The following is a 23,687-nucleotide window of genomic DNA, read 5'->3' as shown; positions in this document are numbered from 1 at the left end:
AGTGTTCGGGTGGTGAACATGATGTAATGTATACAGAATTTGAAATATGATGTACATCCGAAAAAAATAAAAATTAAAAAAATAAAAAAATAACACTAGCTTGTGCCAAACTAAAAAAAAAAAAAATTCTTCACTCCCCATAATTTACAAAATACTTTAAAGTGAGGGAGATTTTATTTTCCTCTGAATTGATTTATAATACATTGTAAATGGTAGTTTTAATCTAATATTTACTTTATGAAAAACTGAACGTCTGCCATTGTCATTACTCTGAATATCACGTATATAGTTTATATTGATAGTCATAAAATGTGTGAGTAGGGCCAGCCTGGTGGTGCAGCAGTTAAGTTCGCTCGTTCTGCTTCGGCGGCCCGGTGTTCACCGTCGGATTCTGGGTGCGGACATGGCACCGCTCAGCAAGCCCTGTTGTGGCAGCCGTCCCACATATAAAGTAGAGGAAGATGGGCACGGATGTTAGCTCAGGGCCAGTTCCTCAGCAAAAAGAGGAGGATTGGCAGTAGATGTTAGCTCAGAGCTAATCTTCCTCAAAAAAAATGTGTATTATTCTGTATATAACAAATTTCTAAGCCTCAGTAGTTTCATCTTCCTATTAAATCACCAAAGAGAACTGCCAATAAGTAAATATGCTGATCAATTTAAAACTTATTTCCTGTGCCTTCCTTCAGCTGCTGCTTGCTCCCTGTTGGGAGAGAATCTGTTAAGTACTGAAATGGTAAATATGTTGAAGCAAGTGACCTGGATTGTTCCCACAGTGGATGGTTACCCCTTGAATAATGGACCAGTTTGGATTCTCTATCAGTGGTCTCTACACCAAGCAGAAGCACTGGTGTAACGGCATTGACCCAGGGGACATTAGTAATACCTGGCCTTTGTGATTTTCCAGGGCCATGAGATGAAAGCACTTTCAAAAAATTTAGGTATTTTTAGCATCATCAATAATGACGGTTAATTATCCAATGCAGCTGCTCCTTGTAGAAATGGACAATATATTTGGGCATAAATAATCATAGATCCTTAGTAGATTCTGTTTAGCACTATCTAAACCAGATTAAAAGACCACTGTCTACATTTATAAATACCTATCACAGAAAAAATAGATTTCCTTGAAATTTTTGGTAGAAACAGCAAAAGAACAGCAGTCTCGGGCCGGCCCAGTGGCACAGCAGTTAAGTTCGTACATTCTGCTTGGACGGCCCAGGGTTCACCGGTTCGGATCCCGGGTGCGGACATGGCACCGCTTGACAAGCCATGCTGTGGTAGGGGTCCCGCATCTAAAGTAGAGGAAGATGGGCACAGATGTTAGCTCAGGGCCAGTCTTCCTCAGCAAAAAGAGGAGGATTGGTGGCGGATGTTAGCTCAGGGCTGATCTTCCTCAAAAAAAAAAAAAAAAAGAGCCGTCTCTTAAAGCCTTCTCCTTTGTGTGTTAAGTGTAATGTTAAAGACTGTAAGTGCTGCATATTTAATGGCTACAATTGTTTGATAAACAAGAATAAAGGAAGGAATTTTAATCACTTTGGAATGATTAGTTCTTGGTATCAATTTTACTATGAAAAATAACCTTTTATTTTTAAACCATGTCTTTTTAGAATATTCCTAAGTACTATGACAAATGCCCGTTTTTCTTCTGGTTTCATACATCATTCATGAAAAACAGGTATGGCTATGATATAATCCAGTAGAAATGGCTTCATCTTCAATGTATGTGTAAGGTGAAATGGCAAGTCTTTTGCTGATTACCATAAGCTCAATTTATAGAAACCAAAAAGTCCTCTAGTCACCACTCTTCATTGCCTTACTCATCTTAATCTGAGTATTTAAAAAATATGGTTATTCTTGAGACCCCCTGTTGCATCATCCTCAAGGTCTATACCATAGGACTGCATTATAAGTTAAAATGTATTATAATCAGATCTCGGGTGTGGTGGTAAATCCCTCCCATGGAAGTTTAATATGAGTCTGCTCAGTACCTCGAATATGGCAGGTCCTCAGTATGTGTTGATTTACTGATGACCGGCCACCACCAAATTCTCTTCCAAAAGAAGGCATCACCTAGCAAGGCTTCAGCTAGTTTAAAAGCTGATTGACTCATTTATATCAATGGCAGAAGTTATAAGACACAATAAGTACCATAAAGACAGCTAAAAAAAAATCATTAATAGTCTCCCATTTAAAATGATTTTCTAATAACTAAATTGGGAAAGCTTTTCTAAAAATTAATTGATTTGAAGATTATTATTCCAAAGAATCTTCTACCATATCTGGAAACTCATTCCTGAGTCTATAAGTTCTTCACTTTAAGGAGTATGTTTTGTGGTGCTGAAAATTTCAGATCATTGGTATCACCATACCATGAAATACAAAAGGAAAGTAATATTCAAAACATGGTGCAGGTGAGTTTTGAAGAAGTGGTTGTGACTGTACGTGGCATGAATTGATAGTTCTCACTACATGCAAGCCTAGCCTTTCCTTCAACCCTGAACTACATCTAATCACACAAGTCCAGTGAGGCAACACTGAACTGAACATCCAGCCTACACACTTACAACGACACACATTTAATGGGTTCTGATAGACTGAACTTTGGATTTAATGGAAAATTTCTAGCAATTTTTTCCCTAGATGTTTGCAAACAATAAACTTTGATTCCTAACAGGAACAAAGTCCCTCATATAGACATCTGGGCAGAACGTCACTTGATGCTACTCCTGAAAAGTGGTTCTTGCTAAGAACAGTTTTTTCCTTTAAAACACCATAATCATATAGGAGAGGCAAAAAAAAGATGACTTTTCTCCTCACTTATGTGTTTCTAAAGATTTGACATTTAAATTTCCATACTACCTAGCAAAGCTGTTTTTATTAGTTACAAGATTCTTAATCAGCTGAAAATGCCAGCTTCATCATTTAAAAGACACTCAGTATTTTATTACTGGGTTTTAATACACATCGAGTCTCTCTGGCTGATTTGTCACATATAGAAACTTATTTTATTAAACCCAGATGTCATTAACTCCATTACAGGCAATGTTAAAAGAATCGACGACATGTTGTTACTGCTGTGTTACTGAGGATTAAGATACTTTGCGTCTCCCTAGAGAAGGTGGGAGGACGGGCTCTGAGAAGGGGCTGAGCCTAACGGTGGCCAGGTCTCTTCTAAAGCTCTAACAAGCGGGCCCGGCTGCATGGCTTTCCTCTTAGCCCAAAATTAAACGTAATGATTTTTTTTCTATTCTAGGCTTTATCTTTCAAGAAGCGAACTGGATAATCCCCATAAACAGAAGACATGGAAAATTTACGGTCCAAAGTTTGCAGTCGAGATATATTTTAAAGCCAGAACTAACGTCTGACTGAGCACAGTGTCCTTTCCAGGATAGAATCACGTCTTTTCAATCCCTACTGCACGTTGACATCTTAAAAACCTGTCTCTTTGACAGTGTACTTTTATTTACATATATGTACGTGTGTTAAGAAATCTATTACAAATATAAAAGGTAAAATGTCAGTGGCAGTTTTTTTTTCTTCTTTGAAGGAATATACTTCACACATAGTTTTCATCTGTATTGAGATAAATTTGGAACACAGTACACAGGAACACTCGCCAGCCCTGGGGGTTAGTGGTTAAGATTCAGCGTGCTCACCACTGCAGCCTGAGTTCGTTTCCTGGTCAGGGAACCACACCACCCCATCTGTCGGTTGTCATACTGTGGCAGCTGCATGTTGCTGTGATGCTGAAAGCTGTGCCACCAGTTTTTCAAATACCAGAAGGGTCACCCATGGAGGACAGGTTTCAGCAGAGACTCCAGACTAAGACAGACTAGAAAGAAGGGCCTGGCCACCCACTTCCAAAAAAATTGGCCATGAAAACCCTGTGAAGAGCAGCGGAGAATTGTCTGATAGAGCGCTGGAAGGCGAGAGGATGGTACAAAAAGACCGGGCAGGGTTCTGCTCTGCTGTCCACAGGGTTGCTGGGAGTCAGAATTGACTCAACAGCACTAACAGGAACATTAAAAGTTACCACTTTTAAGAACTTTGAAATAAAACTTTCATATCAAAATAATCGAGATTTTTAAAAATGCGATTCTCCCCAATACTGTGGGTTTATTTCATTTACTTATATATTTTTGAACAAGTATGTATTCCCTGCTTTCACATTTGTAATTTCAGGTTTATTAGAAAGGCAATCCCTATTTTCTTCCTCCACTTGATTTACAAACTGTCTGTTAGCAAACATCACATTGGCAGCAAAGACTGTTTCAAACCCCAAGAACCATTCCACAGGCAGTCCCCCTCCCCCAACACACACTTCTCTCTTGCCCCAAGCACCGCACGGTGTGACGAGCTTCCTTTATTCTACAGGCGCAGACATCGGGGAGGCTAACAGAATCTTGGTAAACATGAAGGATAAAGAATCTCAGTAACTTTTGCTTTTGTGTAACATCATAAGTGAAGCCGAAGGAAATATTTGCCTGGGCAAATCTAGATTATTTTACAACCCACCCCTACTCACAGCCGACTTCACTCGGGTGATGTGGAACTGCGAGGAAAGGTCACCTTTCTGTCATAAACACACGCTAGCCCTGTGTCCACCGGAAATCATATTCTCATTGGTACTGGGTGCTATTTTATTCTAAGTACCTTCACTGCAACTTTATCTCAGGGCCATAATTGTCCTTGAAAACAGTTCTATTTTGGCTTTATTTAAATTATCCTTGAGTGATTTTCCTTTTATTGGCAAGGCTCTCAACAGTCTAGACCAAGTTGAATTTATCAAGAAGTGAGAGGTAGCAACTGATAAGAACCGGTGCCTCTGCTAAAACAGTGTACTCATTCCTGAAAACCTTGTGCTCGGCAAAAAGCACACTAAAAAAAAAAGAAAAACAAGTTCGTGGGGAAAAAATAGGGTTTGGGACAGACCACTCCAACTAAGCAACTTCGTAACCGGCATGCTAACCACTCACCACCCAGGTTGGCAGCTCAGACTATCTGGCAGTTGCCATCGTAGGTATCTTTTTTAAAGGGGACCTAGAGCCGTACTTTAGAGAAGGGCTGGTGGGTGGCAGAGCGGCACAGATGGGAGTAGAACTCTGAGCCGCTGGGCATCATGGTGGCACAGAAAGCCGTGCAATCCTGGCAGGCTGCCTGGTTATGGTGCTCTTTTTTCCCCTCAAAATAGCCCACAAAGGGTCCCAGCTACCGGTGCAGCAGCCTAGCTGAAGGCTGTCTGCTTTTCTGACAGAAGTTGTCATTTTACTCCCCTAATCAGGCTCCCCTTGGAGGAAGAGGTCTTGGAGGAACATGCTTTCAAGTTCCTTCCACGTTATGACTACTTTATTCCCTGTATTTGTGTGACAGAAACGTGTTGTGGCAGAATACGTTGTACGGTTTCCTTTAAAATTCCTGGAGCAACAACCCACGGAGGGCAGAGGCGGCGGCGGGCTTAGGGGAATGGGGAAAAACTGCGATCTCACTCTTCAACCGAGCCAGTCACCTTTCTCAATACTGCCAACAACAAGGGAAGGAAAGCGCAGTTTTTAAGAACCTGGCTTTTAGAAATAAAGGGGACTACAGTTGGGGTTTCTCTCCCCTAATCCTCCAAAATGCATCAAGATTTCTGGCAATTCTGAGTCACCACACTCCCCTGCTTTTGCTCACCTAACAAGAACTGGTTTAGGGCCTCTTGGGTATTGCTTTCCTCAAACCCACTGTGAAGCGTTCTTTGACCAATGCAAGAAACTTCCATCATAATACATCAGAATAATACTGGTTTTCTTAAACAGAATTTACTAATCTGAAATAGAATTATCCAAAACTTAATAGCAAGAAGTTTAACTATTTTAAAAGATAGAATGGCATCCTGCCAAATCAGTCCCGTCCCATCCACAGCCTGGTGCAGGGGGAGTGATTCCAGAGAGCCAAGTTTCATACCGCCAGTGTATATAAAAAGTGTGTATTTTGGTCCATTTACCTACAGTGAAATAATTTTACATCAGGAATCTTGCTGACAAAAACCAATGCTTGTTGCAAGAAAACCACCACCTCGGAATATTACTAAATACACCTCAAACATCACCGTCACTTAGCTCTTTGCATGGATATAAAGTACTTAAACAAAACAACTCATCATATGCTCAAATATTAGGTAAATAATTTAATGATGATAGAACAATAGAATTTCTTTAAACACAATATTTCAAGTTACTATATTTTTGTCTGGAGTACAAATCTGAAATGGTACAAATTGTACCCAAATACTGAACCATGAATTAAGCAAACAGAATGAAAAAAAAATTCTCCTGACTTTGGTTTCCATTCCTTACTCCCACTCACTCTTCCTTGCCTCAGACGGCTTCTACTGAAGACACTTAGTTCAATCCTTAAAGGACAACATGAGAGGGTCTGCTGCCGACAGGGCTAACCCCCAGATGACCCACAGGCGCCGGGCTGGGGGACCACAGACTCTGAAGCACTTCACTTCCTGCTGGAAGCCAGTCCCATTTTCTACTTCGCTTCAAGCCAAGACTGCTGAGATGAGGCACCCCTCAGTAGCTACTGACCATTTAAGTACGGAGAGAAAAGCAAGGTAGAAAAATTATTTACATTCTGCCAACAGGGACAGACACACCTGGTATGGACTACTATTAACATTGTCAGGCTGCCTGCTTTCAGTCTCACAGGCTGCTTAAGAACACTTTTTACTGCGAGAGCCCTTGCTGGTCTTGGAGCGGCACGGAGTGAGGCAGCTTGCTTTAGTGGTGCCGAGGAGGACTCTCTTACACCAGGTGGCCAAGGAGCAGCTGCCCATCCCCAAGTCTGGGGATCGGATGAACTGGGGTTTTTGTTGTGGTTAGTACACATACATGGCAGAGTTTAACAAAACGACTTTTCCTGTTTCCTTGCTTTATAAAGTCACACCCCCACATGGTCATCATTAAAATTCACTGACTGCCAGTACCAAATGTGAAAGGCTCCGAAACTGTAAAAGCAAGGCAAGCAGTATGGATCCTGAGACATGTTAGAATGGGTCAGCCCAGACATTACTCACAGTGGAGTGCAAACACTACACTGTGTCTAGTTCTGTCCGAGATGGGAGGACTCCACCCATGAGCCCCATCACTCAGTCACCAGACAGGGAACGAGGGCTTCTCTTGGCTTTGGCGCTCTGCTCCCTGGATGGGTTTCCAATTGGTGCAGGTAATGAGTGAGAGGCTCAAAGTAGATCAACAGCCCATAGATGGTCCAACACAATACTCTGGAATCCCACCCAGACCAGGAGCAAGACAGAAGCTAAGGGCTGTTGTCAGCCACAAGCTGACTTCACAAAGCACAGCAGCACAGCTCCCTCCCTTCAGCCCCTTCCTCAACCTAAAGCCCAGCAGACAGGAAGCTCTTTGGGAGAGGAGAAGGGAAGTTGGCACAGGGGAGGGCGTGCTGTTGCCCGAAGGCCTGATGCTCTAGGCCAAACCCAACAAGACATCAGAGTGTAGAATATGATTCCACCTAGAAAATGAATGGCACTATTTTAACAGTAGAGCATCCTGGGAAAATCCAGGATGCCTACTCTGAAACTTAAATCAAGAACATGGAAGCCACACCAGTATGCAGGTATGGTCTCCTCTTTAAAACACAGATGGATATTTTAGTTTTCAAGCACCACAGGAAAACTTTTTAAAAACTTTAACCACTTAGTATAGTATAGGTGCTAAGCAGATTTTAAAAGAGACCCTACATATAGGATGGCTTAAGCCATCACTTATAACCATCTTTATGAAACGTGGTTTACGCCTCTAGGTTTTCCTGCTGAGATTTGAGATCAAACATGGAACAAAGTGTGCTTCACTCACAACACATAGCCATCCAGACTGCATGTACACATACAGGGTTACGCAAAAGCCCTGATATAACTATATTTAGCCTTTCAGATTCGGTACAGACGGCCAGCAGCTCGCCCTGAAAGTCCCACCAAGGACAAGAGCAGTAACTTTTCTATTTCAATACAATTATGAGCAGAAATTACATGATGCAAAATAGAGGTCCTTCCATAAAGCTGAAGATTTAAAGCAGAAGAAGAGAAGACAAAAACAAATTTCCCACAAAATCAAAATAATTCCACATTGGTCTTGTACTCCATGAAACCCTGAGATGAACTGCAGTCCTCAAACGCCTATTTGGATCTAGGTTCGCCAGAACACGTCAGTAAGCTTCAAACTGGCTCATCATCAACTTTCTGCTGTATTCATAGGCCAAAAATAGTGCCCCGTTGGCAGGGAACGCTCGGATCATAGAAGGTTTCAGTCCAGAATACAAGGCCATTATTCCTAGAAGATAAAAGGTGATGGAAGACTGAGACTCCCCTCCTTGGAGCCACCCCACAAAGCTGCAAAGCATAGATATTTTTACACTTAGAAATCCAGCCAATAGCACTAAAAACCAACAAGTGATGGAAAGACTTATTTCCCGGTTTCCCTGGACTGACGGAAACAAATCAACTAACAGAAACAGGACAAGTGTCAGGTCTCCCAGCAAAGCTGGTTGATGCTTAGGTAACATATAGCAATTCCACACCTGGTTAACTTCTGGTAAATGGATTGGGTAGAGCTGAGGCCTCACGTGGGCAGACAGAAGGCAACCACAGAGCCACAGGAGGCAGCAGCCTTGCAGCTTCTCCTGGGGGGTGAGGGCCACGAGGCATTGGGCCAGCAGAAAGAGCACCGGCACTGAAGTCAGAGACCTGTTTCTAGCATTAGCACTGCCCAAGGTAGTTATGAAGAACTAGTTAGATAATTGAGGTGTGAGTACTTTGTAAAACCATAAAGTGTTACGCAAATTCAAAGAGGGGTTACTATCAGTAATGTACAAGATGTCTGCACTCTATTTGGGATACAAACGAAACAATTTCTGCATATTGTTATGGTGCTTTTTTTTTCTTTCTCTGCTTTATTTCCCCAAACCCCCCCTGTACATAGTTGTATATCTTAGTTGCAGGTCCTTCTAGTTGTGGGATGTGGGACGCCACCTCAACATGGCTTGACGAGCGGTGACATGTCCGCACCCAGGATCCGAACCCTGGGCCGCCACAGCGGAATGCGCGAACTTAATCACTCAGCCACGGAGCTGGCCCCTGCTCTCTCTCTTAAAATCAAGACAGGGACATTCACATCCCAAGGTTTAAGACGTACAGTGGATGCTGGAAGGACAGAACTTTACTCACTAGTTGCATAAAACTGGCTTTAAACAAACATTAACTGGGAAATCTTTATCCTCCTGCTTAACTCTAAAAATTGATAGCAAATTACCTTCAGAAGTTGCTTAGTGCATTTCTAATTCCAGAAGTCTTAGCATTAAGGATGTTGTACATTCTTTTAAATCCCTTCGTGGTTCTTAGAGATCATTTTCTGATAATACATTATGTAAAACAAGTGGTGCTAACTTCAAAACACCTATTCCCTTAGACAAAGCCCCTAGTTAACAATTCCCTCCAGGCTATTGAGAACAAAGAATCCTGACAGGTACCCGGGCCAGGGGTTAGGAATAAGAACTTTAAATTTTCTTGAGAGTAATGAAACTAACTAAACTAACTAACTAACTAAACTAAAGACAGGGGGTTGGAAACAGAAATCCACAAATGTGGATTAATATACAGTACTAGAAAAGGGATATGCGGCGGGGGAAGAAAGCAATTACACACCTGACCACCTCAATGAGACTAGCACCGAAATGACCAGCCCCTCTAAACATACCTCCTGTTTCTGCCATTACCAGACTCACCTTCATTTCTCACAACAGTTATAAAGGTTCCGAGAAATCCTGCCTGTTTCCCCGACATGGAAAGAACTTGAATTCTGGATTTTATACAATCCACTGGGTATACAGCAAGCCAGAGGCAGATTCCACCAACGCCACCACTTAACATCAAAGGGACAGGGCCTAGAGAAGAAAATCAGCAAACAGTATTTTGTCTCAAGGGCAGCTGATGTGATATTTCCAGAGGCCAATGGCAGTGGCCGGAGGTAGGTACAAACAAAAACGCTGCAAACACAATTCCCTGAGGAGACTGTCGAAGCTCTAAGAGCATAAGGTTCCGGTTGGTGGCCTGCGTCTACCCTTCATCATGCCAGGACGAGAAGCCCGAGCGAGGGTCATGTTGAGGCTGATCACTGTGGCACTGTGGCCATCCTGTGCCATCCTTGGAGGGCTGGCCCCTAGAATCAGCAGGCCCCCAGCAGCATGGCAACGCCTTACAGGAGGAATGAGAATAGAGGCCACTGAAATGCAGGGTGAGGCATTTATCAGCCTTCTCTTAACTATCTTAATGCCCCACAGCCCTGATTCTTCCTTTACCATGAAAAACCAAAGTTGTCTTATTAAACAAGACAGTTAAGCCTGGGAGCTTGACCAACCCCAGAATAAGTCCACCAACCATGAAGGGAGGTGTTCAAGAAAAAAGTTATCACCCATGTGATTCAAACATTGATATGGTTGTATCCAGCAGCTAAACAGAACAAACTAGAAAGAACTACACTTTTCACTGCTCTCAAAACACTATCAAGACTTATTACCAAGTTCTAAGTTTATTGCAAGCTGACTTATAGGTAATTTCCCACAGGAAAAGTAATTTCTATATTTCTTCTTCCTGAAAATAGATCCAGAAGAAATTCACAAATGTTATTCTAGGGAAGAAGTTTGGGATGTGCTGCTCCAGCCCCTGTCCTGAGGAAATTATGAAGCCCAGAAGAAGATGCTAGAAATCATTCGGCCCTGTTACTTTCTGTGATTTAGAATCTCCCCAGTGCCAGGTGGATCCCCTACAAGGCGGCGCAGAGTGCACGGAATCCGCAGCAACCATAGAGTCGGGAAGCGGACACCATCAACCCACCTGCCGTCCACGCAAATACATTTACCTAGTTCATCTTTTGATCTCCCAGATGCAAAAAACGATCGGCTCAGTTCATAGCCACCAAAGAAGAAGAAATAGCCCGGTACTTCTCGAAGTAAAGTGCTCGAGAGTCCATGGTAGAAGCCCAAGGGGCCATCCTTCCTAAGGATACTCTTCATGACAGACCAAACTGTACTGGGAGGAGACACAGAGAGACAGTTACAGCAGGCGAAGCAGCTGAATCTGTAAACAGAGAACCAGAATTCTAAAAGGCCGCTGTGGGAAGGAAATCTCAGGGAAGCTCAGATACAGCTATTTTATAACAACCTTTGTCACCTGAACTACTCCAGGGTAAAGAAATCTCATTAAAATGGAAGCACACATTTCTAGAAGGCATATTATCAAAGATGTAAAAAAGCTAACATCCAATTTTTCAATACAGAATAAGCGAAATTACAATAAGGAGTTGTCCAAACTCAGCAAGAATAAAACGGTATCCTATTTGCCCAGTCCCTTACCTCCCTCGATTTCTATCTCCCCAACCTTTCTTTTGATCTGCTGTGTTCTGAGAAAATTGGTTCAGGTGTTTAGGGTTTGTCTTTTTCTGTGTCAGTGCAGGGAAACGAGCAAGTAACATTAAACATTACTTTAAGGCAAGACAAAAGAAATTCTAAGAATGGAGCTACAGCTCCTGTAAGGCAAGAAGCACCAGGACTTAGTTCTTAGAGAGGTAGGGGTGCAAGGCTTTCTAATTAAGCAGATCCGAGTCCTGCAGCAGCCGGAACACAGCACCCCGTCCATCTAGACTCCTCTTCCCGAGTACGTGCGCCGTGGCAGGAAGAGCGCAGAACCCGCACACTCAGCAGCCTGGCGGACCCCTCACTCCTCACTTTGTTCTCAGAGAGCAGGTGACTCAGTTTGGACCAATGAAGGACCAAGCCCAGAGGTAATAAAGGCCACCTGCTTTTGATGATTATCTTCCTTCCTCGGACTTCAGAAGGCTTCATCGGGTATTATCCATCAGCCAGGTCCTTCCTGCAACGCTGCTCTCATCCTCGGATGTGAACGTAACAAAGTAACCCAACTCGACACGGCCAGCCTACCTTCCCATCCAAGTCTTAACCCCAAGCTACTCTACACCCCTGCGTGGCCACTGCTATGCCCAAAATACAGTCAGCCAGTACTTACTTTCACGCAAGCTGTCCATCTGCCTAAGTCCTTTGGACCTAACTATTTTCCTTAAAAATACCTTAAACCACTTCAAGGGGCATGAGGGCAACTTTCTGGGGGCTATTAACGTCCTACTTCTTGGGCACTGGTTACAAAGGCATGTTCATTTCACACTTACGATTTCTGTGTGTGTTCGCGTTACTGTGTACACATACTATCTCAATAAAAAGTCTTAAAGACTCACAGTTTTGGACTCTGGGCTATGAATAATAGATTCAAATTGGTTGCAAAGAATCCCAAGGGTGCAGGAAATTGGGCTCTATTACAAACCCCAGCCTCGCTGCTGCAAGGGGACTGGTAACTCTGAAAATGGTCAATTTATCTACCAATTTTCCCCAGTGGATTGACAGGGTCTGAGTTAACCACAGCAATATTCACCCCCAGAACTGCAGTCAGCCAGATGTGAAGATAAATAAGCAAGTTTTGAGATTAATCAGGATAATAAATTGCTTTACAATTCAAATAAATCATATTACGTGACATATACACCTTCACAGGGTAACTAGGATCTTTCAAGACTGAGCTGGAGAGGAATTTGATCTGAAGGGCAGCTATGCTCACAACGGTCCTGCTCAGTGTTCCCAGAACTGGCGCCCTTTGCAGGTCCGCTTGAAGGATTAGGGAGGGGCGTAAAGAAAGTTACCGCTGGGATCTGAAGTGATCAGCCTGAACATCTACGTGAAACCTGGGAAAGGGCATCAAATATTCATCTCAGAACCAAAGCGGCCCTTATGAAGGCTCAGTTCTCACACACAGTTCCAAAGCTGTCCGCCATGTGCCTCCAAAAACAGCTGGGGATCATGCCTTATGCCCTCAACCGGTCAAAAGGGGTAGAAGCTCCTGGCTTCATCACTTCTGGGGTATTAAACACCTGTCTATGATGTTTTGTGGCCTGGGGGGTGGGTCCGACCACCACAAATAGTCCGTTCAGAAAATTATTCTGATTGGTAGAAGTTCTAGAAACAGTATTTTGGATTAGACACATCTGTTTCTATATCTGTCACTTAATTTTAGTACAATATATTTTTTAAAATACTCAATACATGCTCGAGACCTAATGTTTGTGCCCAAGCGGTGCTTACTTCTGGCTTTTGGCTATCTTCCCCGACATCTGTGTTTCGTACATGGTCTGTAGCCGGCACTTCACAAGCTCAGTGGGGCAGAGCACCAGGGCAGCAAACGCGGAGGCGAAGGAACCAGCAGCCGCATTATGCAGGTCACTGAAAGGACACAGCACAGGAGACCAGTTACCTGTCCAGCCGTTCATTCATGCAGCACTCACTGCGCTGAAACTCAGTGGTAAAGGAGAGGGCAGATGAAGGGAGAGAAACACTTCCTGAGCGCCCACCAGGAACGTGCATGTGTTGTTTCATTGAAGGATCTGCAACTCGGTGAGGCGAACAGCAAGACCCCAACTGCCACACGGAGAAAACGACACTTAGACATGATACATGTTGTGCCCAAAGTCACACAGCTGCTAAGTGGCAATGATAGGATTCGAACCCAGGTCTGCCTGACTGCAGGATCCATGCTCCTTTATCAGTCACAACGCTACGGACTGAATGTTGGGCCCCCCACCCCAGATTCCTTTGTTGAATCCTTTAACCCCAATGTGATGGCATTTTGTGGGGGGGGGGAGGGTCCTGTAGGAGGTAATTAGGTTTAGATGAGGTCACGAGGGTGGAGTCCTCACAAAGGGATTAGCGCCCTTATAAGAGACCAGAGAGCTAGGCTGTGCTCGCTCTCTGCCATGTGAGGACACAGCAAAGTGGTCCCTCTGCAAAACAGGAAGAGGGCCCCCCCCAGACATGGAACCAGCTAGCACCTTGATACTGGACTTCCCAGCGTCTAGAAGTATGAGTAACAAATGTGTGTTGTTTAAGCCACCCAGTCAATGGTATTTTGTTACAGCAGCCAGAACAAGAAACACAGTGACACACAAAACAAAACCAAAAACCATGGAGGAGGAAAAAATTACCTATAGTCCCATCACCCAAAAACATACACTATTAATACTTCAGTGTATTTGCCACTAAGCTTTAAATAAAACTAGGTTCTGAGGCTATGCCTACATGCTCAAAATCCAACCTGGAGCAGTGGAGCATATAACTGCCACAGATGAAAACCCAGGATAAATTTTTAACCAAAAAGCTGCCATTGCAAAAAGATTTCCCAGGTCAGCTGATGACCACCTCAACCTCAGCAACAGACGGCATGAGGGTGTGATGGTGCCAGAGGAGAGCATAAGGCCGGTGCACGTCAGCAGTTCGAGGGTTGTAGGTAAAATGACTATACTGGAAATGTAAACGGAGGAATGAATGCACATTAGTCCAAAAGCGGAAGCACTCACCTCATCTCCTATGGGTTTAGTACCACCAGCCACAGTCACCAGCACCATGCATCAGGAGGTGCATAACGTCTGAGCGTCTTTTTTTGTGATGTTGGCAGCCATTGGTAGTCATTATGGAGATCTGTTACTTTATTAGGGGTTGTAAAATGGTGATATTCCTATTTAATTCTATGATTTTTTTCATTTATTAGTTGGAATAACTTGAAACATTTAAATACACTTTCTGAAACATGAAAGAAGAGAGCCCCATTTTTCGTTGAGTAAATGTTAAAACAGTAATAATGACAAGTCCAAGTATTGAATTTGAATTGCCTCAGGGTATCTGAACAGGTCTTCCTGTTTGTAAATACAGTTTTTAAAAGCTTCTTAAGAAATTTTATGATTTCTGATTTCACTCTGATTGTGATTTCTGTTAAATGCCAACTGGTGCTAAGTGTAACGTAATACTTCTTTTGTTTCATTTTTAACAGGGACGAGGAGGAATAATGTCACTCACAGAGGTATACTGTTTAGTAAACCGAGCTCGAGGAATGGAAGTAAGAATAGAATATTTAGATATTCTTTTAACTAATTATAGACTTTCTTAATATAGTACAAATTCCCCTATAGTGAATAGAATTTGAGGAAGGGTTGTGAATATCAAAACTATTTGGAGAAGCAGTGTGGTGCAGTGAATAGAATACTGCCCTGGGGTCTAGGAGGTAGATTCTGTTCCTGGTTTTGCCAGTGATTTGCTGAGTGACCTTGAGTAGCTTACTTAACCTCTCTGGACTCAGGTTTTCTACCTTTAAAATAAGGGTTTGGACGCACAGATACCTTTCAGCTCTAATGTTCTGTGTTCGTATTGCTGTGATTAATAAGGTTGAGTGTGATGCCCCTTCTCTGTGATAGTTACCTGTTTGAATTAACTGGGTTGGATACCAATTGCCTGTAAATGATACAGAAAAAGCTGCCCTGCTTCTTTGGCTCTGAATCTGCAGCCGCTGTTCAACTCTCATTGTCCCTTCACACCCAGATGTCCTTGGCCTCCAGGGTTCTCACCGTTGTGCCCTCTAAATCAGTTTTGTGGTGTCAGCTCCATGCAAATGACCCACACCTGTCTCTCCAGCATTCAGCCTGCCCCATGAGCTAAGCCTCTGCTCTGTTCTTATTTCAATAGTCATCATAACTGCCATCAGTGAGTGTTCCCCATCCGCCAGGCACTCTGCAAGGGTTCCCTCATCTAGCCTCCCAATAACTCAGTGAGGGGCCTACTTTTACTGTCCCTGTCTGGGGGATAACTTGGGGAAGAGGAAATTGAAGCTTAGAAAGATTAAATAATTTGACCATGGCAAATTATTTGGACCCAGGCTGGGCTGGCTCTGGAGCCATTCTTTGTGACTCAGAGCTGTGCTTGTCAGCCACCACATGGGCTGAGTCTTTAAGGCCATGTGGTCCAGAAGGGTAGCCGCTAGCTAGCCACGTGTGGCCACTGTGAACTTGAAGTGTAGTTAATGTAAACTGAGAGGTGCTCTAAGTGTAAATTATACATTGACTTTACAAGATTTAGTACAGAATAAAGAATTCTTAAATATCTCATTAGTAATTTTTGTATTGATAATGTGTTGAATTTTTGGACCTATTGGGTTAAATAAAATGTACGTATTAAAACTAATTTCACCTGTTTCCTTTTATTTTTTTAATGTGGCTACTAGAAAATTAAAAATTACATTTATGACTTGCATTTTGTTTCTGTTGGATAGCACTGCTTTAATGAGTAGAAGTCTGCTTCTTTGTTAATCCTTTTTGCCTTGTAGTGATTAAGCTACCTAAAATCCTTGATAAACGATGCTTTAAGTTTGCTCTTCTGTTTCAGTGGTCATTATAATTATATAGCATCACTCTATTAATTTTCAGTGTAAACTGGATTTGTTTCCCCATTAGTTGCTCTCGCCAGAAGATTTAGTGAATGCGTGCAAGATGCTGGAAGCGCTGAAATTACCTCTCAGGTAAAAGGTCCTCCGCGGGGCCTTGCTGGCTGTAGTCGCTGCTCCTCACAGAGTGGACAGGCAAGCGCTGCCAGGTGCCGTCCTGCAGGGCCAGCCACCATATCGCCCCTCTTGAAATTACATTCCGTGTGAACAGAATTCACTGGGCCCACAAGCATCTCTGTCATTCTGGCCTCCATCCTTAGGGCTGGGCGTGGCCTGCGGGTGCTAGTAGTCTGACGGCTGTGGATTGAGGGCAGTGAGAGTAGAATGTAGGCACCTCCCATGAGGCCAGAGTAACCAGCGCCTCCTCCCCTAGACATTTTGCGTTAGTTTCTGGAAGCTTAGAAGTGCAAATATTGAGCTGTGAATTACATTTTCCTTATCCTCAGGTTAAAAAAAAGTAGCCATACGTATTTCTGGATTATAGAAAAGCCTCTGGATTATAGTTCATAATTTTATTACCTGTTTATTCATGAGCTTTTTAGTTATGCCATGGTTGCTTGTGGTCGTTATGTTTTAAAGGTTATTTTGTGTTATTCTTCCCCTCATACCTGGGCATAAAAGATATCAAGAAATACTTGCGCCTCCTCAGGGGTTGAAAATCCCGGATATTCATGGCTTTGTTCTCCCATCTGCGATTTGTAGGCTCCGAGTTTTCGACAGCGGCGTCATGGTAATTGAGCTTCAGGCCCACAAGGAAGAGGAAATGGTGGCCTCAGCCTTGGAGACAGTATGTGAACCCGGCTTCCTCTGGTTATTAGGGCTTGCTACCAAGACGCGATGCTTAGCAACTTGAGAAACAGGATTTCCTTTCGGATTTAACTTTACTAAAAAGTAACATTTGAAGACCCAATTAAAAACAGTTTATCATTAATGAATAAATAGTAATCAAAATTATACTTTGAAAGCTTTTTGAAACTTACCGATACTCGTAACGTCTTGTAAGTAAGGAGATAGAATTAGTGAGGCGTTCTCTTTTCATTTGATGCCCAGTGTTGAGAACAGGTTCTTAACTCTGTTAATCAGAATGTTACCCATGACTGAACTTTTTCTTTCAGTAACACCCACATAAGCAGCATTATAAAACATCACAAGTTGTTTTGTGAAATAATTGCTTCAAAAAATATGAAAAGCAACTGTAGTTTAGATGGCTTTTGCTGGCCAAACTGCTAATATTACTCATTAGGATATTTGAAATATTACTGCCTTCATAGCCTCTGCGGCGAGCCTGTATAATTTGAATAACTCATATTTATTATGCTTCTAATTTTAAGCTAGATGAAAATCCCAAGACTATAGGTATTTCTACCACATATTTTAAACTACATCTGTAGATAAGGGTCCTCAGTGGAGCGTGTAATATGCACTCAATTAGAATTTGTCGTATGTTCCTTCTTAGAATAGCCAATAGTTCTTTTTAAGCTTTACTGTAGCGCCTTTGTACTCCCGCACTGTTTTACTATGCACTTCGTGATATTTTAACCTCTTCTCTGTTTGTTCTGGGTCCTTCAGCTTTTGCAGAATTAAACATTAGTGAAGAAGAGGTGGTTCTGTAGTGGATATTCTTACATTTAGTAGGAAATTCAGTCCGTTATTCCTGAGTATACTGGTGGACGCTCTCCTTAGGTTGGCGCCTAGACGGTCCACACCATCACATTTTTCTGCTCTGTGTTTCTGTTAGGTTTCAGACAAGGGATCCCTAACGTCAGAAGAGTTTGCCAAGCTCGTAGGAATGTCTGTCCTCCTGGCCAAAGAACGGTACGTAAGGTCCTTGCTCTTCATTACACCTTGTAGTTTGTGTTTCTGAACAGACACATGATTGTGGCTTTTCCTCTTGATTTCTAGGTTGCTTCTTGCAGAGAAGATGGGCCATCTTTGCCGAGATGATTCCGCGGAAGGCTTGCGATTTTACCCAAATTTATTTATGACACAGAGCTAAGGGTTTTGTATTTGAAATACTTCTTGTCTGTATCTTTGCGTCATGTAGAGGTTGTCTGACATTGAGCTCAGAGTAAACCCTGATAAACTGAGCATTTACAGGAACTTTGCAGTATAATATAAAACCCTTTTAATTTCTCCCTAAATATAATGGTCCAGGAAGGTTATTTAGGATAAATATAGGAAAATACAGAAAAATGAATGACAACGTGAATTTGAAATCATGCTACAGTTGTAAAGAACCCTCAGAGTTGAACTTGAAATATGGTAGTTTTTCACTCAATCCTCAAGTCTGACTATTTTTTAAGGAAAGGAATTTAGTTCATGGGGGAAGAAAAGGAGAAGTTGCATGTTTGGACAGGTTAGAGTGTTATTTTGGTGTGAGAAAAATTCACTGAATTATAAATAAGGTTTTTTCCTGTATCTAATGTGCCCATTTTGGGGGGTTTTCATGAAGCAAGTCATATGTACGGTGTCGTCTAAGAACCTGACAACATTGGAACAAATATCAAACTGCGGAATGCTGTCAGCAGCTCCTCCTAAGGGCTTTTCTTTGGAAGCAGCCATACGCATGTCTGCAGCAGACCAAATAAAGCACTTAAAAAGGGAGAGAATTTTATTTGTCTTACGTATATATAATCTGAGTAGTTTCTTTCTTTTTTTTAAGTGATGATTTCATAGCTGGCATTTAAAGAATGCAACTATGTCATTTTGTTTAAAAAGTACTGTGGATTTTGAAACTGAATTAAAGAGCTGTGTAGACATGCCCAGAGATAAGATTACAAATTTGGGAAGCAGACGCTCAGGAATTCCCCAGGATTGTTGTGCAGGGGAGGGGCTGGGAGAAGCTTGAACTAGCTTAACAGGAACCTTGGTGCTCTTTGACCTCGAAGCCAAGGACAGGAACATAGACAGTGGAAAAGTAAAATGTCTCCTTTTCCTTCCCTTAAGGAGTTTCAACATTGAACTTTTAAAAATATTTCTATCACATTCTAGCAATATTTTTTTTCTTTACCCCACACATCATAAGTTGTGTGGAGAAACTATCTCACCAAACAGTATTACCGAGGTAACAAAAACTGGCTGATGTTGAATTTAGATTGCTTGAGTTTTCAAGTGGACTTGCCTGCCTTCATATGTTACTGTGGTACAGCATACAGTATGTCGGCATTACCTCAAACTCAGGGACCCCACGGGGACGAGAACACCCTCTTCCTGAGACTGAGTTGGAAGTGGAAGGTAGCAATAGTTTTTGACCAAGTCTCTGGAAGGGATAGTATCTGTATCCAGAGAACGGTTGAGACCAGGAGGAGGGGATACCCAGGGCCACACTCTGGGGTCCCTAAGACATTCTCACTGAGTGAGGTGGAGGGCCACTGCCTGAGGCTACTGCAGATGCCCTTTGGGGACCCTTTGCCTTTGCAGGAACCCTCGGCCGCAGACCCAGGGAATCCCTCCAAGTGCAGGCAGAGTCTGTCCCTGATCCCTGCCTGAAGAGTGGCTGTCACTGCTTTGTGTCCTCCAGTGTCATGGGAATGTTGTGGCTGAGGCATCCTGCCTTACTTAGTCTTTGTTCTCCAAATCTGTCACTGATTCTATATTGTGATGACAGATCCCCGAATTCCCCCATTGCTCAGCTTCAGGTTTGTTTTGGGGAAATTCAGTGTCGGCTGCCCAAATCTTTTGGGTCCTTGTGTGAGCCTGTTTATGTCACTCCCTTCTGAGTTGTGCTCTCACTGCTCTGGCATACTTGCACGTGCACACGCACGCACACACACATGATATCTGGCTACGGCTTGTAAAAATTACAAAGATAAATAATCTGTTTCACTGCTTAATGAGTTGCAACTAAGGTTGTTTGGGCTCCTGGATCTAGCTCTCATGGTTCGGATTCATTACAGCAAACTCCCATTGTTCACCATATTGATTTACAGTAGTGTGACAACATTAACAAACATGGCACAACCTGAATTGTATAAGGCGAACTAAAGAAGAAAAGTGACATATGAATATATTTTGCAAATGTCACATTAACTAAAAAACAAATATGAATAATTTCATTGTTTAATTTTTTAAGTGGGCATTCTCCACTGTTTCCAGACCTCTGTATGTATATTTTTATCTCTCTCTTTTTTTTTTTTTTTGCCAAATAAGGTGTTATTTTGGTCCTCTGTTGGTAGAGGTTTTGTTTAAATAGAGCCAATCAGGCCCTAAGTGCAAAAAAGTTCTGTCTTGGTGCTTATCACTGGTGTGGTTATTATTTTTGCTTCCCTAACTTTGCTCTTAGGAGCATAAATCTGTTTGTAGCTTTATGGTAATGGGATATTTCTAGTCACATACTGTCAAAAGTTTTTTTACATTGTACAAGTGAAGATTGCTTTCAGGATTAAATGATTGGAATTAATGTATATAGAGTAAAGTTTTTGCAAAATTTAAAAACGATGTTTCTTGGCGTTCTTTTTAAATACTCTTTGAAAAATATATGAAAATGATAAACCTTTAGTTAGAATAAGCCAGTATGTTACAATTTTTTTGTTTAGATTTTATAATCAAGAGTTGATTATAAATATTTATGACCTCAAGCTCTTACTATTTTAGTTTTAAAAGAATGGGAAATGGCTCATGAACTGTTTTCTTCTAATTCCTGATGTGAATTCCACTGTTGATTGACCTTGTGTGTTCATGTGAATGTACTGTCTCTCATTCCCTGTTACCAGACAAATCTGACCAGACGTGATTGTCAGCATTCTCATGCTCAAATACTTAAACTGGTTCTTCTTTGCCCAACAATCTCAGAGTTTTCATTTTGTTTCAGTAGAGTCACAACTTATAAGGTAGTTAGGTTTCAAAGACTGTGCTAAAGACTGCCTAAGGATGAAATCGAGCATGCTCAAAATGATCCTTGAGAATCTCTTAAACTGCCAATAAAGTTCTCTATATTAGATTCCCTGTAGTGTGATACATGAGGATGAATAGTTTATGAATATAGTAAGTACAATATATAATACAAACTACACATCAACAGTAGACTTTTACAGCACCAATAAACTATTTAAATATGGATCCTTTTTTTTCCTGAATAGGATGGTTGAATTTATGTAAATTTATTGCTGATCCCATCCATTTTTCTAGAGTGTAAGCTCACAGGGCAGAGATGTTTCTCTGGTTTGTTCATGGATAGATCCCCAGAGGCCAGAACAGGGCCTGGCACACAGTATGACTCAATAAATAGTTATTGAATGAATTAACTCCGGTGTATCTTTCTATTTATAATTTGGCTCCACTTTATCCTACTTTTTATCTCCCAGTCACTTCAATTAAAACACATTTTTTTTTAATACATACTGAATTTGTGTGAGGAGCTTTGTGGGCCATTGGTGGGGATACAAAAGTGAATAAGATACAGCCCCTGCCCTTAAGAGGGTGGCCCGGTTGGGCAAAGAGACATGTGAGCAACCTTAATTGAAGATGGAAGGAAGTCCATGCCATGAAAGGGGCACAGGTACCACGCTGTGGAAGACAAGGAAGGAGCTTTTCGTTTTGAGGGAGGGACCTGGGAAGGCCCCGTGGGAGGGGAAGAGCTTGGTAAACTAAACTCACGAGGACCAAGAGATGGTCAGTAGGTGGCAGGCATTGGGTCACGGGAACAGCGTGAGGTGTGCCTCTTCCTGTTGCTGGGACGCTTCCCCTTGTCTGTCCAGACTTCCCATCGTTCCTTCTTCCCACTCACACCCCTACCCCCACTAATCAAAATCATGCTTTGCTCAATCCCACCTGCTCTAGAAAAATCTGTTTCCAGTACACAGCTCTATTTCTAAACTCCCTAAGAGTTACTGTCCGTCTCATATACTTGACTGTGTTTTATCTTGCTCTCTATTTGTTGTCTTGATGCCGTAATAAAATAGAGAAATTGGATTTCTTTGAGTTCAAGGACTTTCATATGACACAACTTTTGAATTCCCACTCCTAAGTCAGTGATTGTACAAGGTAGATCCTGGTTAAGTACTAACTGAATGGAGCGATTTTGGATTATAATGTGCCATGAGTTGACTCACAAACCTAAATCAGTCCTTTACCCTTCTTCCCAAGGGGCTTCTCAACCAGACTTGTCAGGGCTCAGCCTGTCTGAGATACACTATCTTATTCAAATTCCATGACACAGGCCACATCCATGATGTGGGAAGCACTCCAGAAAAGTCAGGTTAACACACATGTAAGATCTTGTTATTACAGTGTGAAAACTGGGTAATTCGTGTCCTTCCTTGTGCCCTGATAATCAGGAGTCAGTTAAAGCTTTTCTCTCAGGGTATTATCTAGGGAAATACAAGATCTCTCCATTTGTATAAAGGATGTTATTGAGATAGTGAACAATTTTCACACAATTTGCACAAGATCATTAGACCAGTCACTGACCCATAAAGAGAATTCAGGATATCTAGACAGCCAGCTTTAGTTCAATACTGACAAGAACATACCGCTGTCCTTTTGAAAGCTTTTTTTTCCCTTCAAGTCTATGTGCCTTCTTTTAGAAAAGATTAAACTGTTTTAACTGTCCAATAAAGACAGTAATACAGTTTGGTGAGAATTCTAATGAAGGCAACAATGACCAAGCATCTCAATAAAGCTGTTATTTAAGAAATGACCAAGCACGTTAACCAGCCACTTGTACCTGGATTGAGGTCCTGGGGAGAGAGTGTCTTTGAAAGATTAACGCAGAGCAAGTTGCTTTCTGACTGTTTCACCCAGTCACCAGAAAACTTCAATATAACCATTATTATATGCCTTTTATAGTGAAGGAAAGGAGGGATTAAGTAATTTGCCCAAGGTTACAGAGGCAGGGCTGGAATTAATCTCAGCTGTATCTAACTCCAAAGCCCACTCTTTGCCTTGAGCTTTTGCTTTTAAAACTGAAAATGCCAGGGACTGTGGCATTTGAAAAGGAATCCCAATTTGAGCTGATGAATGGATATTGGACTAGATAATTCTGTTGGTAGTGAAAGTGGATAATGACTTTAAAGCCTCTTTTGAAACTTTGGGTAGATTAAATGAATACTGCTAGAATTAGTTATTTGACAAGATAAATACTTAGCAAGTTTAGTACCTCTGGTAAACTGATAATTGAATAATTGTGCCATCTTTTAAAAGATTAAGTTAGATTCAAAGACCTGCAAATGCTGTATTTTTTTGTTTTAAAAATTGAGGTAGGGGCTGGCCCCGTGGCAGAGTGGTTAAGTTCGTGCACTCTGCTTCGGTGGCCCAGGGTTTCGCCAGTTTGAATCCTGGGCACGGACATGGCACCGCTCATCAA

At 42.1% G+C, this 23,687-nt stretch overlaps 3 protein-coding genes across 4 annotated transcripts in view; 2 read left to right on the top strand and 1 right to left on the bottom strand.

The window, feature by feature from the left end:
* The window catches only part of LOC123288838 (phosphatidylinositol 3,4,5-trisphosphate 3-phosphatase TPTE2-like), a 50,015-nt gene extending 46,496 nt beyond the window's left edge, over nt 1-3,519 (top strand). The window contains exons 16-17 of the mRNA XM_070520586.1: nt 1,608-1,675; nt 3,254-3,519. Of these exons, the coding sequence (XP_070376687.1) occupies nt 1,608-1,675; nt 3,254-3,365 (180 nt within the window). The 3' untranslated portion in view covers nt 3,366-3,519. The remainder of the gene's footprint in view (nt 1-1,607; nt 1,676-3,253) is intronic.
* A 2,633-nt stretch (nt 3,520-6,152) lies between these two features.
* Nucleotides 6,153-13,718, bottom strand: LOC139046613 (mitochondrial ornithine transporter 1-like). The gene is made up of 4 exons (XM_070520585.1): nt 13,204-13,718; nt 10,917-11,086; nt 9,784-9,942; nt 6,153-8,333 (listed from the first exon to the last, which is right to left on the bottom strand). The coding sequence occupies exons 1-4, from the start codon at nt 13,386-13,388 to the stop codon at nt 8,209-8,211; spliced, it is 639 nt and encodes a 212-aa protein (XP_070376686.1). The 5' UTR covers nt 13,389-13,718; the 3' UTR covers nt 6,153-8,208.
* A 449-nt stretch (nt 13,719-14,167) lies between these two features.
* On the top strand, nt 14,168-19,023 carry LOC123288842 (vacuolar protein-sorting-associated protein 36-like). Of its 2 annotated transcripts, XM_070520584.1 has the most exons (6): nt 14,168-14,401; nt 14,942-15,007; nt 16,395-16,459; nt 17,087-17,171; nt 18,123-18,199; nt 18,287-19,023. In XM_070520584.1, exons 2-6 carry the CDS (start codon nt 14,957-14,959, stop codon nt 18,378-18,380), a joined length of 372 nt encoding a protein of 123 aa, XP_070376685.1. In that variant the 5' UTR covers nt 14,168-14,401; nt 14,942-14,956; the 3' UTR covers nt 18,381-19,023. The 2 variants fall into 2 exon arrangements, with proteins under 2 accessions (XP_070376685.1, XP_044633194.2); XM_044777259.2 differs by having other exon boundaries at nt 14,168-15,007.
* Nucleotides 19,024-23,687: the final 4,664 nt, after the last annotated feature.

Source organism: Equus asinus, chromosome 11, assembly GCF_041296235.1.
Source record: "Equus asinus isolate D_3611 breed Donkey chromosome 11, EquAss-T2T_v2, whole genome shotgun sequence".
Taxonomy (NCBI): Eukaryota; Metazoa; Chordata; class Mammalia; order Perissodactyla; family Equidae; genus Equus; species Equus asinus.
The sequence above is the reverse complement of the archived record's forward strand: the minus strand, read 5'-3'. Positions and strand labels throughout refer to the sequence as shown.

Bases quoted from the DNA above. Each gene is read 5' to 3' on its own strand.
- LOC123288842 (XM_070520584.1), top strand. From the start codon at position 14,957: ATGTCACTCACAGAGGTATACTGTTTAGTAAACCGAGCTCGAGGAATG. The intron at 15,008-16,394 runs GTAAGAATAGAA...TTTCCCCATTAG, and splicing joins ACCGAGCTCGAGGAATGGAA to TTGCTCTCGCCAGAAGATTT. The intron at 17,172-18,122 runs GTATGTGAACCC...TGTTTCTGTTAG, and splicing joins TGGCCTCAGCCTTGGAGACA to GTTTCAGACAAGGGATCCCT.
- LOC139046613 (XM_070520585.1), bottom strand. From the start codon at position 13,388: ATGAACGGCTGGACAGGTAACTGGTCTCCTGTGCTGTGTCCTTTCAGT. The intron at 11,087-13,203 runs GTAAGCACCGCT...GTCTCCTCCCAG, and splicing joins AAGATAGCCAAAAGCCAGAA to TACAGTTTGGTCTGTCATGA. The intron at 8,334-9,783 runs GTGAGTCTGGTA...TTTATCTTCTAG, and splicing joins AACTGTTGTGAGAAATGAAG to GAATAATGGCCTTGTATTCT.